The sequence below is a fragment of the Falco punctatus genome, assembly GCF_963210335.1.
Source record: "Falco punctatus genome assembly, chromosome: 8".
Lineage (NCBI taxonomy): Eukaryota > Metazoa > Chordata > Aves > Falconiformes > Falconidae > Falco > Falco punctatus.
This window is the reverse complement of record NC_137588.1, coordinates 53,096,958-53,107,862: the sequence shown is the minus strand read 5'-3', so window position 1 is coordinate 53,107,862 and position 10,905 is coordinate 53,096,958. Positions and strand designations below refer to the sequence as shown.

Here is a 10,905-nt window from a genome sequence, read left to right as displayed (position 1 = left end):
GGGTGTCTGCAGGCCCTGGGGACACTCTGCAACTGTGGGGAACCCCCCTCCCCGAGCCTTGATGTGACCCTCAGCCCAATGTGCTGCACTCAGGCTGTAGTATCTCAACTCGGGGTGATGTAGGGACCGCCCAGCGGTGCTGGCAGCCCCCGGGGTGCCCCCCCGTTTTAAGAGCTGGCACTTTTCAGGTGTGCACAGCGGCGGTTAAAGCGGGTACCCCGAGTGGGCACGCGTCCCGCGGGAAGGTGCCGGTGCCCCGCGCGTGGCTCAAGCCCCCACGGGGCACCCTGCAGCGAGTGTCCCCCCTGCCCGGCTCCCTCCCACCCCCCGGCCCGGCCGCCCGCCCCGGCTCCCGCAGCCGGCGGGCGGGGGCTGCGGGCGGCTCCGCCCCGCCGGCCGCCCGGCTCCCCGCCGCCGCCGCCGCGCCTGCTGCATGCTCGGTGCCGCCTCAGCCCCAGCCGGAGGTGGAAGATGGCGGAGCCGGGGCCGGATTGCAGCTCTCTGCTCGACGAGGATCTTTCCTCCTTCGTCTTCAGTTACCTCGCTGACAGCCAGGTAGGGAGGGCGGCGCAGGGGCTTTGCTGTCCGGCTCCCCAGCGCGGTGCAGCTGCAGGGGGGAGAGCCGGCAGACCCCCCCCCCCTCCCCCGCTTCCCGGGGCACCTGGGGAAGGAGCCGGTCTCTGCACGCACCGGGGTGTGCGGGGACCGGCTCCTTCCCCAGGTGCCCGGAGGATCTGCGGGGGGTCCCGTTTACTCCGCGGATGCGCGGAGGGGGAAATGCCGGGCGGGGGGACGCGCGGAACCCTGCCGCCCCCGCGGCTCTCTGCGCGCCCCTCCCCGTGGCTTCGGGGCGGCCCCGGCGCGGTACCAACCCCGCCAGCCCCGCCGGCGCTTTCAGCACCACCCGCACGTGGACTCCCGCGTCCCCCCCACCCCCCACCCCCCCCACCCCCCAGTCCACCCCCGCGTCTGCTGCAGGGAATTTGGGGGGCGGTGGGAGAAGTTGGCGGGTTGATCGGCTTTGGGGCACACACCTCCCTTTGCAACAGACCCCCCCCACACACCCCCCCTTGCTGCAAAGGTGGGGAGGGGGACGCCGTGGTGCAGGGCGGTGGGGGTGGGGGTGGGCTCCGCAGGGGGCTGCGCGGTGGGGGCTGATAAGAGCCGGGCTGTGGGATGAGTCATGCCGAGCGTCAGTTACACGCATACGGGCTGGGATCTTGGGGGATGGAGGTTTGGGGAGGGGGGTGGTTGGCAGGGAGAGGGGGTCTCGGTGCTGCGAGTCAGCAGCTCCAAAATCTGGATGGGCTCCCTTTGGGACGGAGCTGGGTATTAAAATCAGATTAAGGCTCCTTGGCAGCTCCTGCACGATCACGAGAGCGAGCTGTGCTGGCTATAGGGCTTGCATGCTTTTCCATTTTGGGGGGTGGAAGAGCGGCGCTATACAATGAGCCGGGCAGTAGCCAGAGCTGTGACTGATCTGGAGCACAACCGCGCATTTCGCAGTCGGATTGATGAGGCTGGTGCAAGTGGGGAGAGTTTTCTGTAGTTATGTATCAGCCCTCCAGCCCTTCACTTTCATAACCACAGATTACAAAATAGCTTCGATTGTGAAGCTAGCACATTCATCCCAACCCTTGCTCTCTCACCAGTTTAGCTCCGGGATTGCAAACAGCAGGAGCATGTGTGTGGGGAATGGGATGGGGACTAATCCTGCTGTTTGGGTTCAAAACAAGTAAGGTCTCAAGACTCGGTAAATCAGATTTGCCCCTGGTGCATGTGCCAGACAGAACCAGGCAGGTCTTGCCACCAGCTAGGCTGATGTAGTCCCAGCACCTCTCCTCGCCTGCACCAGCTCCAGAGCACTCCAGCTTGGCATGGGACCCGGGCGGCTTGCTGGGGGCAGAGCAAGGGGGAGGTGGTGGCTTCGGTTGTTAACGAAGACCTGCTGACAGGTTGATTACGGCAGAAGGGTCAGGAAGGGTGAGAAGTGGGCTGAGAAGATTTTGTAAGCAGTTTGCGTTTTCTGATTTGGACGGATTTATTATTGCTGAAAGAACCGTCAGCTAGAGAAGAGGAGGCTGGTTGTGTGGGATGCCATCCCTAGGAAGTATGGCAGAAAGGCTGCAGCTCCCACCGGCCCCATTGCTCCCTGGGCAGGTGAAAGTTCTTGGCTCCACTTCCCTGCAATAACCTGCCTGTTCTCCACGTGCTTGACATGAAATGAAAAGCTTGTAATGATTGCAGCATGCGTCTGAAGGTTTGTTTCCTTTCTGCTTTTTGGTCAGTGTTTGATGTGCCAATTTAGGAATGTTATTCCAAAAAGGGATTGCTAAGGCAAGAAAAAAAAAAAAAAAAAAAAAAAAAAAATCCTGCAAATTTCCATCCTTCCCTGGTGCAAAACCACCATGTTGTGAACATCCCCTGCAAAACTGGGGACTCTGAAATGGCCTGAGATCTAGTAAGACCGTTCTGGCATCTCCTGAAATACAGTTTGCTCTGCCTGTCCCCTCTTTTTCTCTCCCTCTCCCATACGTGCACTGTATTGGAGGGTGCGGTGTAGGTACGCGCACAGTTAGTGCTAGTCTGATGTCTGTGGGGTGTATAACGTGTATAATCTTCGCAGCCCGCTGCAGGCTCCCTCGGCAGCGGTGTGCAGCCTGTGTTTGCTCTCCCGCCCGGCGCCTGCTTTTGATAATTGCATTTCCTCTCTGTCCCCACGTGCGCAGAGGGGTGAAAGGCTGGGGTAAAAAGAAAAGAAAAAAAGGAGAAGGGAAAAAAAAAAAAAAAAGCAGCTCCCCCCAGCTATGATTTGCGTGCATTTGCTTAAGAAACGCCTGAAGTTGTAAGCTTGTGTTGTGCTTGTACCTTAACCTCTGATGAAACTGCAGGGCAGGCTCCAGCCCTGGCTGCTGTCACATGCCTGCTTTATAAGTCGGGGCGGGAGGCGGACCCGGGCTGGCTGCTGACGTCTCTCCCCATTACTACTGTACGAGCTTCTGCTTACAACTGGGTTACTGACTTCTCAATGAAGCCCGAAAGCTACTTCAGCAAAGACCCCAGTGCTCCAGCACAAGATCAGGTTATCCTGAGAGGCTACAATGTCAGGAGGCCATGAGATCATGAATATTAGCCGTTTCCTTCGTGGAAATCTTGAGGAACTCTGACTCTCCTCCTCTCTCCCCCATGCTCCTCCCCAGTCCTTGCTTTTGCAGTAGGTTTGAAGAAGGGCGCAGTTGGGTGCATGCAGGTGCCAGGTGATCCCTTCCTCTCCAGGGGAGGGATCCTCAGAAGAGCTCTTGGGGAGATGCACAGTGGAGGTCTTACATGGATATTTGCATCAGTCCCTTAATTATATGGGCTTGTGCTGAGGATGCCTGCTAACCTCTATTTACATATTGAGGACAGCAATGATTCACGTGGTACCTGCATTGCTACAGAAAGAAAATCAGGGTTTTTCAATTGATATCAGCCTTTCTCCTGCCAACTCCTTTTCCCTTTACAACAACACAAAAAGTGGTTTCATTTTGCTGTGACTCAAAACCTGTCATTTCTGGGCCCGCTTAAACCTTTTTGTGCAACTCTTTGCTGCTCAGAGGTATGAAGCTGGTTGTAGCTGGTTCGTCTGCTGGCACCAGGCACTGGAGAGTGCCAGCCAGGCAGCTCTGCCGTGAGCACCGCGGAGCGGCCGGCGACTCTTGGCATCCCTGCGAGAGGCAGCAGCGGTTTGACTCTTACAGTTTCGATTTGTTTACAAACCCCAAACAAAGTGCAGTGGGGGGGGGGGGGGGGGGGGGAACCCAAAACCCCAGGCTGTTTCTCAGAGAGATGCTTAAAGATCACATGAATGGAAATACAATATTCCCTTTAACTTCCCAGCCTCCTGCTAACAGCTTAATCCACTGATGAGTGCAGGAGGCACAGGGAAGCCCTCAGTGGAAAAGCGATCTGTCGGGTGGGTTATTACCGCTAGAACTGGAGAGGGGAGATGCATCCCTAATTTCTGATAGTCCTCACTGAGCAGACCGATATTCTGCTTTTTCTGCGGCTCTTCTCTCAAAGATTTGGGAGGGTGTCTGGATGACTGAGACAGCCCAAGGGCCTCTGCAAAGTGTGTCTCCAGCCTGGCTGCATTGCTGCAGCTTGGGTTGAAGGGCTGCTGCATTGCTGGGGCTGGAGACCCTCCTCGCTCTCTCAGGAAAGCACTGCAGGGTGGCTGTGGCACGGTGGCAGTTATTGCCAGTGGCAGTTCGCCGAGGCCATGCCAGTACGTTTGCAAAGCGTGGGGCAGTGGTTGCTGGGGATGCCAGCAGCTGCCTGCGCCGCAGCGGTAGCTGCGGGAGATGGAAAGCGCGGCATGCTCCTGAGCCTACTGCTCTCCTGAGCCTGCTGCTCAGAGCCAGGAGGGAGCAGCGGGAGGGAGCAGCAGCGGGGGAAAGGAGGGCTGGCCTGATAACCGGGCCGCTTGGAGAGCATCCCTGCTCACCTGCCTGCCTTCACCCCCTGCTTTTGACTGGGTCCCCTGGTGCTCCACTGGCAGGCCCCAGGGCTGCCCCACGCTGTGGGCTTCCCTCCCTCCTGCCTGCACATCCCTGCCCCACTCTCATGCTGTAATGGAAAGGCACCTGTCCAACAGGTGAATAATTAAGGTCTCAACCTAGTGCCTCCAGCAAAGGGAGCTTTGTGAGGGAGATGGATCTCTCTCTCACATTAACCTTTCCAATGTCAAAAGCCTCTTTGTAGTTAGAAACTTCACTTGCTCCGGCACTTCAGTGCTGTCGGTTGTTCAATGAAAAATGCCCAGGGGATGCCCTTCTTGCCCCAGACCCCATCCTACCTTTGAGGAATGGGTCCTGTGGTCCCCAGCATGGGGCTGGAGACTGGGATGCCGTGGGCTGGCTCCTGGCAGGTGGTTTGCTGTGCTGCTGGCCAGTGCTGCCTGCTGCTCCCGAGGTGCAGAAGCCTGCCAGTCTCTGCAATCTCCTTTGGCGGTGCTGGGGACCAGCTCACGGCAGAGCGTGGGAGCCCTGCATCTGCACTGCCGGCAAGCAGAGTGCTGGCAAGGGCACGCATCCCGCGGCCGGCATCTGCCAGCACCCATGGGAGCTCGGGGATGTCGCCCGTTTGGCTGGGGCAGAGGCACTGCACAGGAACAGTCTGTGCCTTTGCTGCCCGGTGCCTGTGGGGCAAACCCCACCAAAGCCACCACTGCTTCTGCCTGCCCATGGCCTTGGGGAGATGGTGTCACAGGGCGAGGAGCACCGTCCCTGCAGGGCATTGAGCCAAGCACCCGTGGGGGTCTTCAGTATGGAGGGGGCCCTGGCCCTGCCGGGTGAGGGAAGAGCTGTCCCCAGAGATAAGGCTCTGCCAGGACCACGCACGTTGCACTCGCTTGTTGCCCCTGAGGAGCTGGGGACACGAGGTGCTGGCAGGGCCTTGGTCAGCAAACACGTTTGCCGGAGGAATCAGCTTCGGGCTCCCGCGCCGAGCCCCGCTCCATGGCAACCCTGCGCGGGCTTATATTTCTCGTGACTGCTTGGCAGCATGAAGTGATTTAGCAGAGGGGGAACTTTGTACGCGCTGGAGCTGCCACTGCCAGCGCGGCCGTGCCGGGCCAGCCGCCGCAGCCCTGGCCACATGGCACTGCTCCTCCCTGGGGGGCACGGGCTGGGGCAGCCCCTTGCCTGCACCCCAAGGGTGGGCAGCTGGCTCCCCAGCCCAGGTGCCATGCTGGGAAGGGACAGGTTCCCGCTGCCTGGCCAGCTACCCTCCTGCGAGCACCTGGAGAGGATGTTGTAAGCTGCCTCTGCTTGTAGTAATGAGCCAGAGACTAAAGGTTGCAGTTAATGGGGTGGGTGGTCAGGTGAGGTAGTGACCTACTTCCAGGGGCAGCCGCGGTGTAGGCACCGGGTTATGGTCCAGCCAATGTGTTTCCCTTCTCTTATCGCTTGGCTGTTCTGCTTTTCAGCACTTTTCCTGAGCTCTGGCTCGCAAATTATTATTTATTTATTTATTGCTTTTTGTAATGGGAGCTTCCAAGAAATACCGAAGGACTTTGCACAGATCTGGCTGTGCTCAGAGTCTCGTCAGCCCTGTCCCTACCCTGCTCCATCTTGGTTCACCTCCCCAGGCAGAGGCAACAGCCAGGGGTTGAGCAGCTGCAATTTGTTAAATTGAGCCGGTTCCCTTCAGAATTAAGATAGGGAGAAATAAAAGCTGGAAATCTCCTTTGGCTCTGTAAGAGTTGGACATCCCACCCCCCACCCACCCCTCCCCGCCCCCGGGGAGAGCGTCCCCATGCAACAGGTCTGGTATCTGCTGGTGGGGGTTGTGGAAACTGTGGCAGCCCTGGGGGCTCTTTGTGATGGCCCCATCCAATAGGCAGACTAACCTTCGATTGCTGCTGGCTCCTGGGCAGCAATATGGGGCTTAGGGAAAATACTTCTCTTATCTTGCATCCCTGCTGTCCCAAGACAAAGCCGGCAAGCACTGGGTGCCGGGTGCCTCCCCAGTGCCCCCCATACCCCACGAGCTTCGTCGGGGGAGCAGGATGAGGGTCCTGCTGAAGTATTTATATCTTCCCGTGGGCACCCACCCTTCCCGTGGCACCCTGCCAACCCACGCAGCGACCGGGCAGGCATTTGCCCTCATGGGCAAGGGGAACCTGGGTGATGGGGGCTGAAGCAGGAGAGCCCCCGGTGCGCTGGGAGGGCTGATGTGACACTTCTCCCCTCCCGTGGGACTGAGCCGTACATGCTTTATATGGATGCTTTTGTGCTGAGGTGGTGGAGGATAAAATGAGTGCCTCAAGCTCTTGCAGTGACCAGGGTTGCAGGGCAGCGTATCTTTACTGAGATGCATTTTCTGAATTCTTCCTCTGCGCCCGCTTCTGCGCCCTGCGGTCGCTGCAGGGCTGGGAGCACACGGCCGAAACAGCCCCTTCTGCTGAGCCAGCGCCGCTGCTCAGGCTTCTCGGTTCCTGTTTCAGTTTGCAGCAAGTTCATCACTGCAGTTGCTTCTGCTTCCCTGGCCTTTGTTTGGGGAGGCCGCAGGACCCTGTCCGACCCCGGGATATGGGGCGGCGGGTGAGGGGTGTGGTAGGTGTCATCCTTTCCCCCCCCTCCCCGCCACAAGCAGCCTTCCCCACCTAGTCCCTGAGGAGCCCTCATTTCCTAATTTTTGTGCACATCAAGAGCAAGGAAATCCTGTGTCGGGGGGAGATGGAGGGGAGAGGGCAGAGCATCCCGGCACAGGCGGGGGGCTGAGCTGAGCTGGGGCTGTGCTGCAGCCGGAGCAGCGTGCTGGGGCGGCCGGCTGTGCCTTGCAGACGGAAGGAAGCCCAGCTGCCTCTAACCGTGTTTCTTCTCCTCCCTCCTGCCCGGATGAGGGGGGACTGCAGGTTTCGAAGCCTGCATGTGACAGCTGGGGACCTGGTTGTCCTGCCGCAAGGGGACCTGCGGCCGGAGCAGCCCCAGCTGTCCCTCGGTGGGCAGAGCTGGCATGCCGGGGAGCTGCTGTTGGGAGCAGGCAGCATGGTCCCTGTCCCCGAGCCTTAGCAGCCTTCCTGCTGAGCCCTTTCTTGCTTTGTTTTTAGCCAAAGTGCCTAGGTAGGAGTGAGTTACGTTATTTTTTTTATGAAGAAAGTGCAAATGTAGCCATGGAGTGTTCCAGGAAATGTCCCAGTGGGACACCGCTGCAACCTTCTGCATGCACACGAGACTGACAGGGCTGAGCTCCAGCCGGCCCTGCAGCAGCCGGGCTGGGTTCAAGCAAAGAGCAGTGCTGGTCACAGCCGGGTGATGGTTGTGCATGCACTTGGATAGCAGCGAGGAGCTGGAGGTGTAAAACGTGGCACTCGCGCAGCTCCCCTCGAAGGCCAAAGCAGGGGCAGGCTCTGGCTTCTCTTTCCCCTGCAGAGGCCAGCCCCGCTGCCACACGGCGTGCCAGTGCCGCTGGGTGCAGGGCTGGGGTGGCCGCGGTGCCTTGGCTTCTCGCACGTTGCCCGGGCAGAGCACGTGCTCCCTGGGCTCGGGGCAGAGGGCTGAGCCGCGGCGTGTGTGCTGGGAGGATGGGAGCTCTGCCTGCCCGCGGGCAGCGCTGGCGGAGGGCAGGGCAGGACACGGGGCTGTGCGGTGGCTTGTGCCAGGCGAGCTGGCAGTGCCCTTTCCTGCCACACAGAGGTTGCTCACCTGGCACCCGGTAGTGGTAGGGCTGGACTTTGTTCCAGCTCAAGTCCCTCTGTCCTGATTTCCCCGGGACTTGCATGGCCTCGGTACAAATGTTTCCAACTTCCATGGCCCTTGGCTTCAAGCTAATTAAACTTTGCATTCCTGTCAGCTTCCTTTAAACCGCAGCTGCTTGCCTTTCCCCCTCTGCTCTGGGGCCTGCAGCCCTGCCAGCACGAGGTGTGTGCGGCTCGGAGCCACCTTCCAGCATCTTAATGATGGGAGGATTTTTAAACCTTCCCTTGAACAGCATAAACACCAGAGCTCTGCATAGCTGGAGCTGGAGATTTAAAGCAACCAGCGTTGTTTCTGCTTGTGAGCAAGCCTGCACACAGATAGTCACGACCTAACCAGGCTAATAATGAAAAGAACAAATTGCAAATGTTTTTCTTAAAAAGGAAGTTTCTGTCTTAGTGGGCCCCACCAGGAGATGGGCACATGTGGGTTTTGGGTGCTAAAATCCATTTCCCAGGTAACAGACTCAAGCTTATGAGAACTGCATGGTTTTCTCAGGCTGAAAGGTTGGATGGTATTTGAACTGCTTTTTTTTTTTTTCTTCTTCTTCTTGTGGCCATGTCCTTTTAGGAAAGAATAAGTATGTCTATTTATATATATTTTGAAAATGAAAGCACGTGGTACACGTGTCCTCAGAAACCCCCATGGTGCATGTTGTCACCTAGTTCTGGTGGGGACACTGCTTTGCTGATGACCAGCAACCAACCCTCCGCAGCAGCTCGCGCCGGCAGCTGAGCTGGGGAGCAGGAGCAGCCCCGGCCCCGCAGCCCCAGCCTTGGGGCGAGCAGCGGTGGGTGTGTGGGACACACTCACGCACGTCCGTCTCCTTTCCTCATGGGAACAGGAGCTTTGGGATGTGGAAGTGGATGCAGGAAAAAGGAAGCTGGCAGCTGTGTGGGGAGGAATGTCGTGGGGGGACTGTTAGGACAGGCACAGATGGGGAGGGCTGGAGCTGCTCCGTTTATTTACTTCTTTTGACTCATCCTGCCCATTCTTTCGGCCCTGCAGCCTGGCCTGCCTGCAGTGATGGCTCCTCTGTTTTTCTGTTAGTGCACCCGAGATGCAGTGCATGGGCAGCCCCCAGGCCCCTGCCTCCCTCTGGTGACCAGGGGCTGCCCGTGAGGGTCCGCTTGCGCAGGCTCCCTCGACTCGGGTTGCACCGCTTGCCTGCAGCCTGTCTGCCCAGAGGAGCTGGAAACCCGTCCACACATCCAGCTGAGTCAAAAAGAAATGAAAGGCAGATTATCGGGGGGAGACTGTCCCTGTCTCTGCTGCTTGCTTATGGCAGTGCAAGGACCTGGAAACACAGCTTTCAAGTTTCTCTCTGTATTTATGTAACACAAACTAACTCTTTTTTGGAAAAAGCCACTCTGTCTCATTTAGATACCTAAATATAGCAGGCGCTCTGGAGGGAGGATTAGCCTGCGAGTGCCCTGGTGGGTACAGGACCTTTGTGGACCAGTGTTAGGGGGACTGTAAACCTCATTCAGTCAGTCCCCGGGGGTTATTCCCCTGCCGTTAGCAGGGTGGGCTTGCAGCGGTCTTGGGGGAGTGGGGAGCTGGTGGCAGTGACTGTCTTCACAGGCTGGCAGGGAAGCAGGAACCTGTAGAGATGTGGATTGCAGGTTTTTTTCTAAGCGTCTCGATGTCTTGTGGTGCCAGAGTCCATCTATGCCCAAACATGCTGTTTGCTAACGTGCCATTGCCTCCCCTTGGAGGAAGGCACCAAGGCACAGAAGCAGAGCTGAGCTATGGGGCAAAACCTCCGCGTCCTGCCCTGCCAGGGGGGCCCACCAGACTGCAGCACCCCGGGGGGATGGTTCAGGGCTGCTGGAGAGGGGTCACTGCTGCTTCGTGGGGTTGGGAAGAAAGGCAAGGAAGGGCAAAGGTCCCTCTGCCCTCAGGTGTACCCAGCACTGCAGGCGTCAAAATCCTTTGAGCTCCTTTAGTGAAAGATGCGGGGCCAAGCCTTTGAAATGCCGAGCCAGGGGATGGCCCACCCGTGCCATTCCCCTTTGCCAGGGCTGTGTGCTGCCCACCCTCGTGGGCACTGGGGCCCAGACACTTGGCCGAGACACAGGTGGCGGCAGGATCTGGGTGCTGTGTGCATCCCATGGACCCATGTGCGCTTCCTCCTACACACAAGACCCCTTGTTGCCTTTGGAGTGAGCACAAGAGATGGGTTCACCTGGGTGATCTGACCACCTCGCTGGCCTGCCCACGTGGCATGGCGGGACTCTCTGGGATCAGCAAGGCTTGCACGTTGCACCAAGTATTGATGAAAACTGAGTTTCTCAAAGGTGCTCAGGGTGGCCCTTGCTTTTGCCTCATGACATCTCCGACTGCCCTGCAACGAAGGTGCCGTGGTTCCCTTCCAAGGAAGCGGGGAGCAGCTGTTTGCACTGGTGTCCCAGGGACTTGGGGCATGGGACACATGCTGCTTGAGTCTCTGCAGCTGTCTGTTCATAAGCATATGGAGGGGGCACCCCCCTCTGCTCCTCCCTACTTTGCAGCACTGACAGTGAGAGTCCAGCTGCAGGGGCTCCCTGATCTATCTTGTGATTTGGGCCCTGTGGAGATGCACAGGAGCTGCCTTATGTTTTCTGTGGGAAATCAGGGGGTCCTTCAGCTATCTGAGTCTTCATCTCTGTGCTTTTCTTGTTGC

The 10,905-nt window shown here is 58.4% G+C and overlaps 1 protein-coding gene across 3 annotated transcripts in view; it reads left to right on the top strand.

The window, feature by feature from the left end:
- The first annotated feature begins 339 nt into the window (after positions 1–339).
- Positions 340–10,905, top strand: part of PPARGC1B (PPARG coactivator 1 beta) — a 56,821-nt gene continuing 46,255 nt past the window's right edge. For all 3 annotated transcript variants that reach the window (XR_013929853.1, XR_013929854.1, XM_080398061.1), the window contains exon 1: positions 340–555. Coding sequence is in view for 1 of the 3 variants with exons in the window: in XM_080398061.1 (XP_080254187.1) it covers positions 472–555 (84 nt within the window). In the remaining 2 variants the exon portion in view is untranslated. The remainder of the gene's footprint in view (positions 556–10,905) is intronic.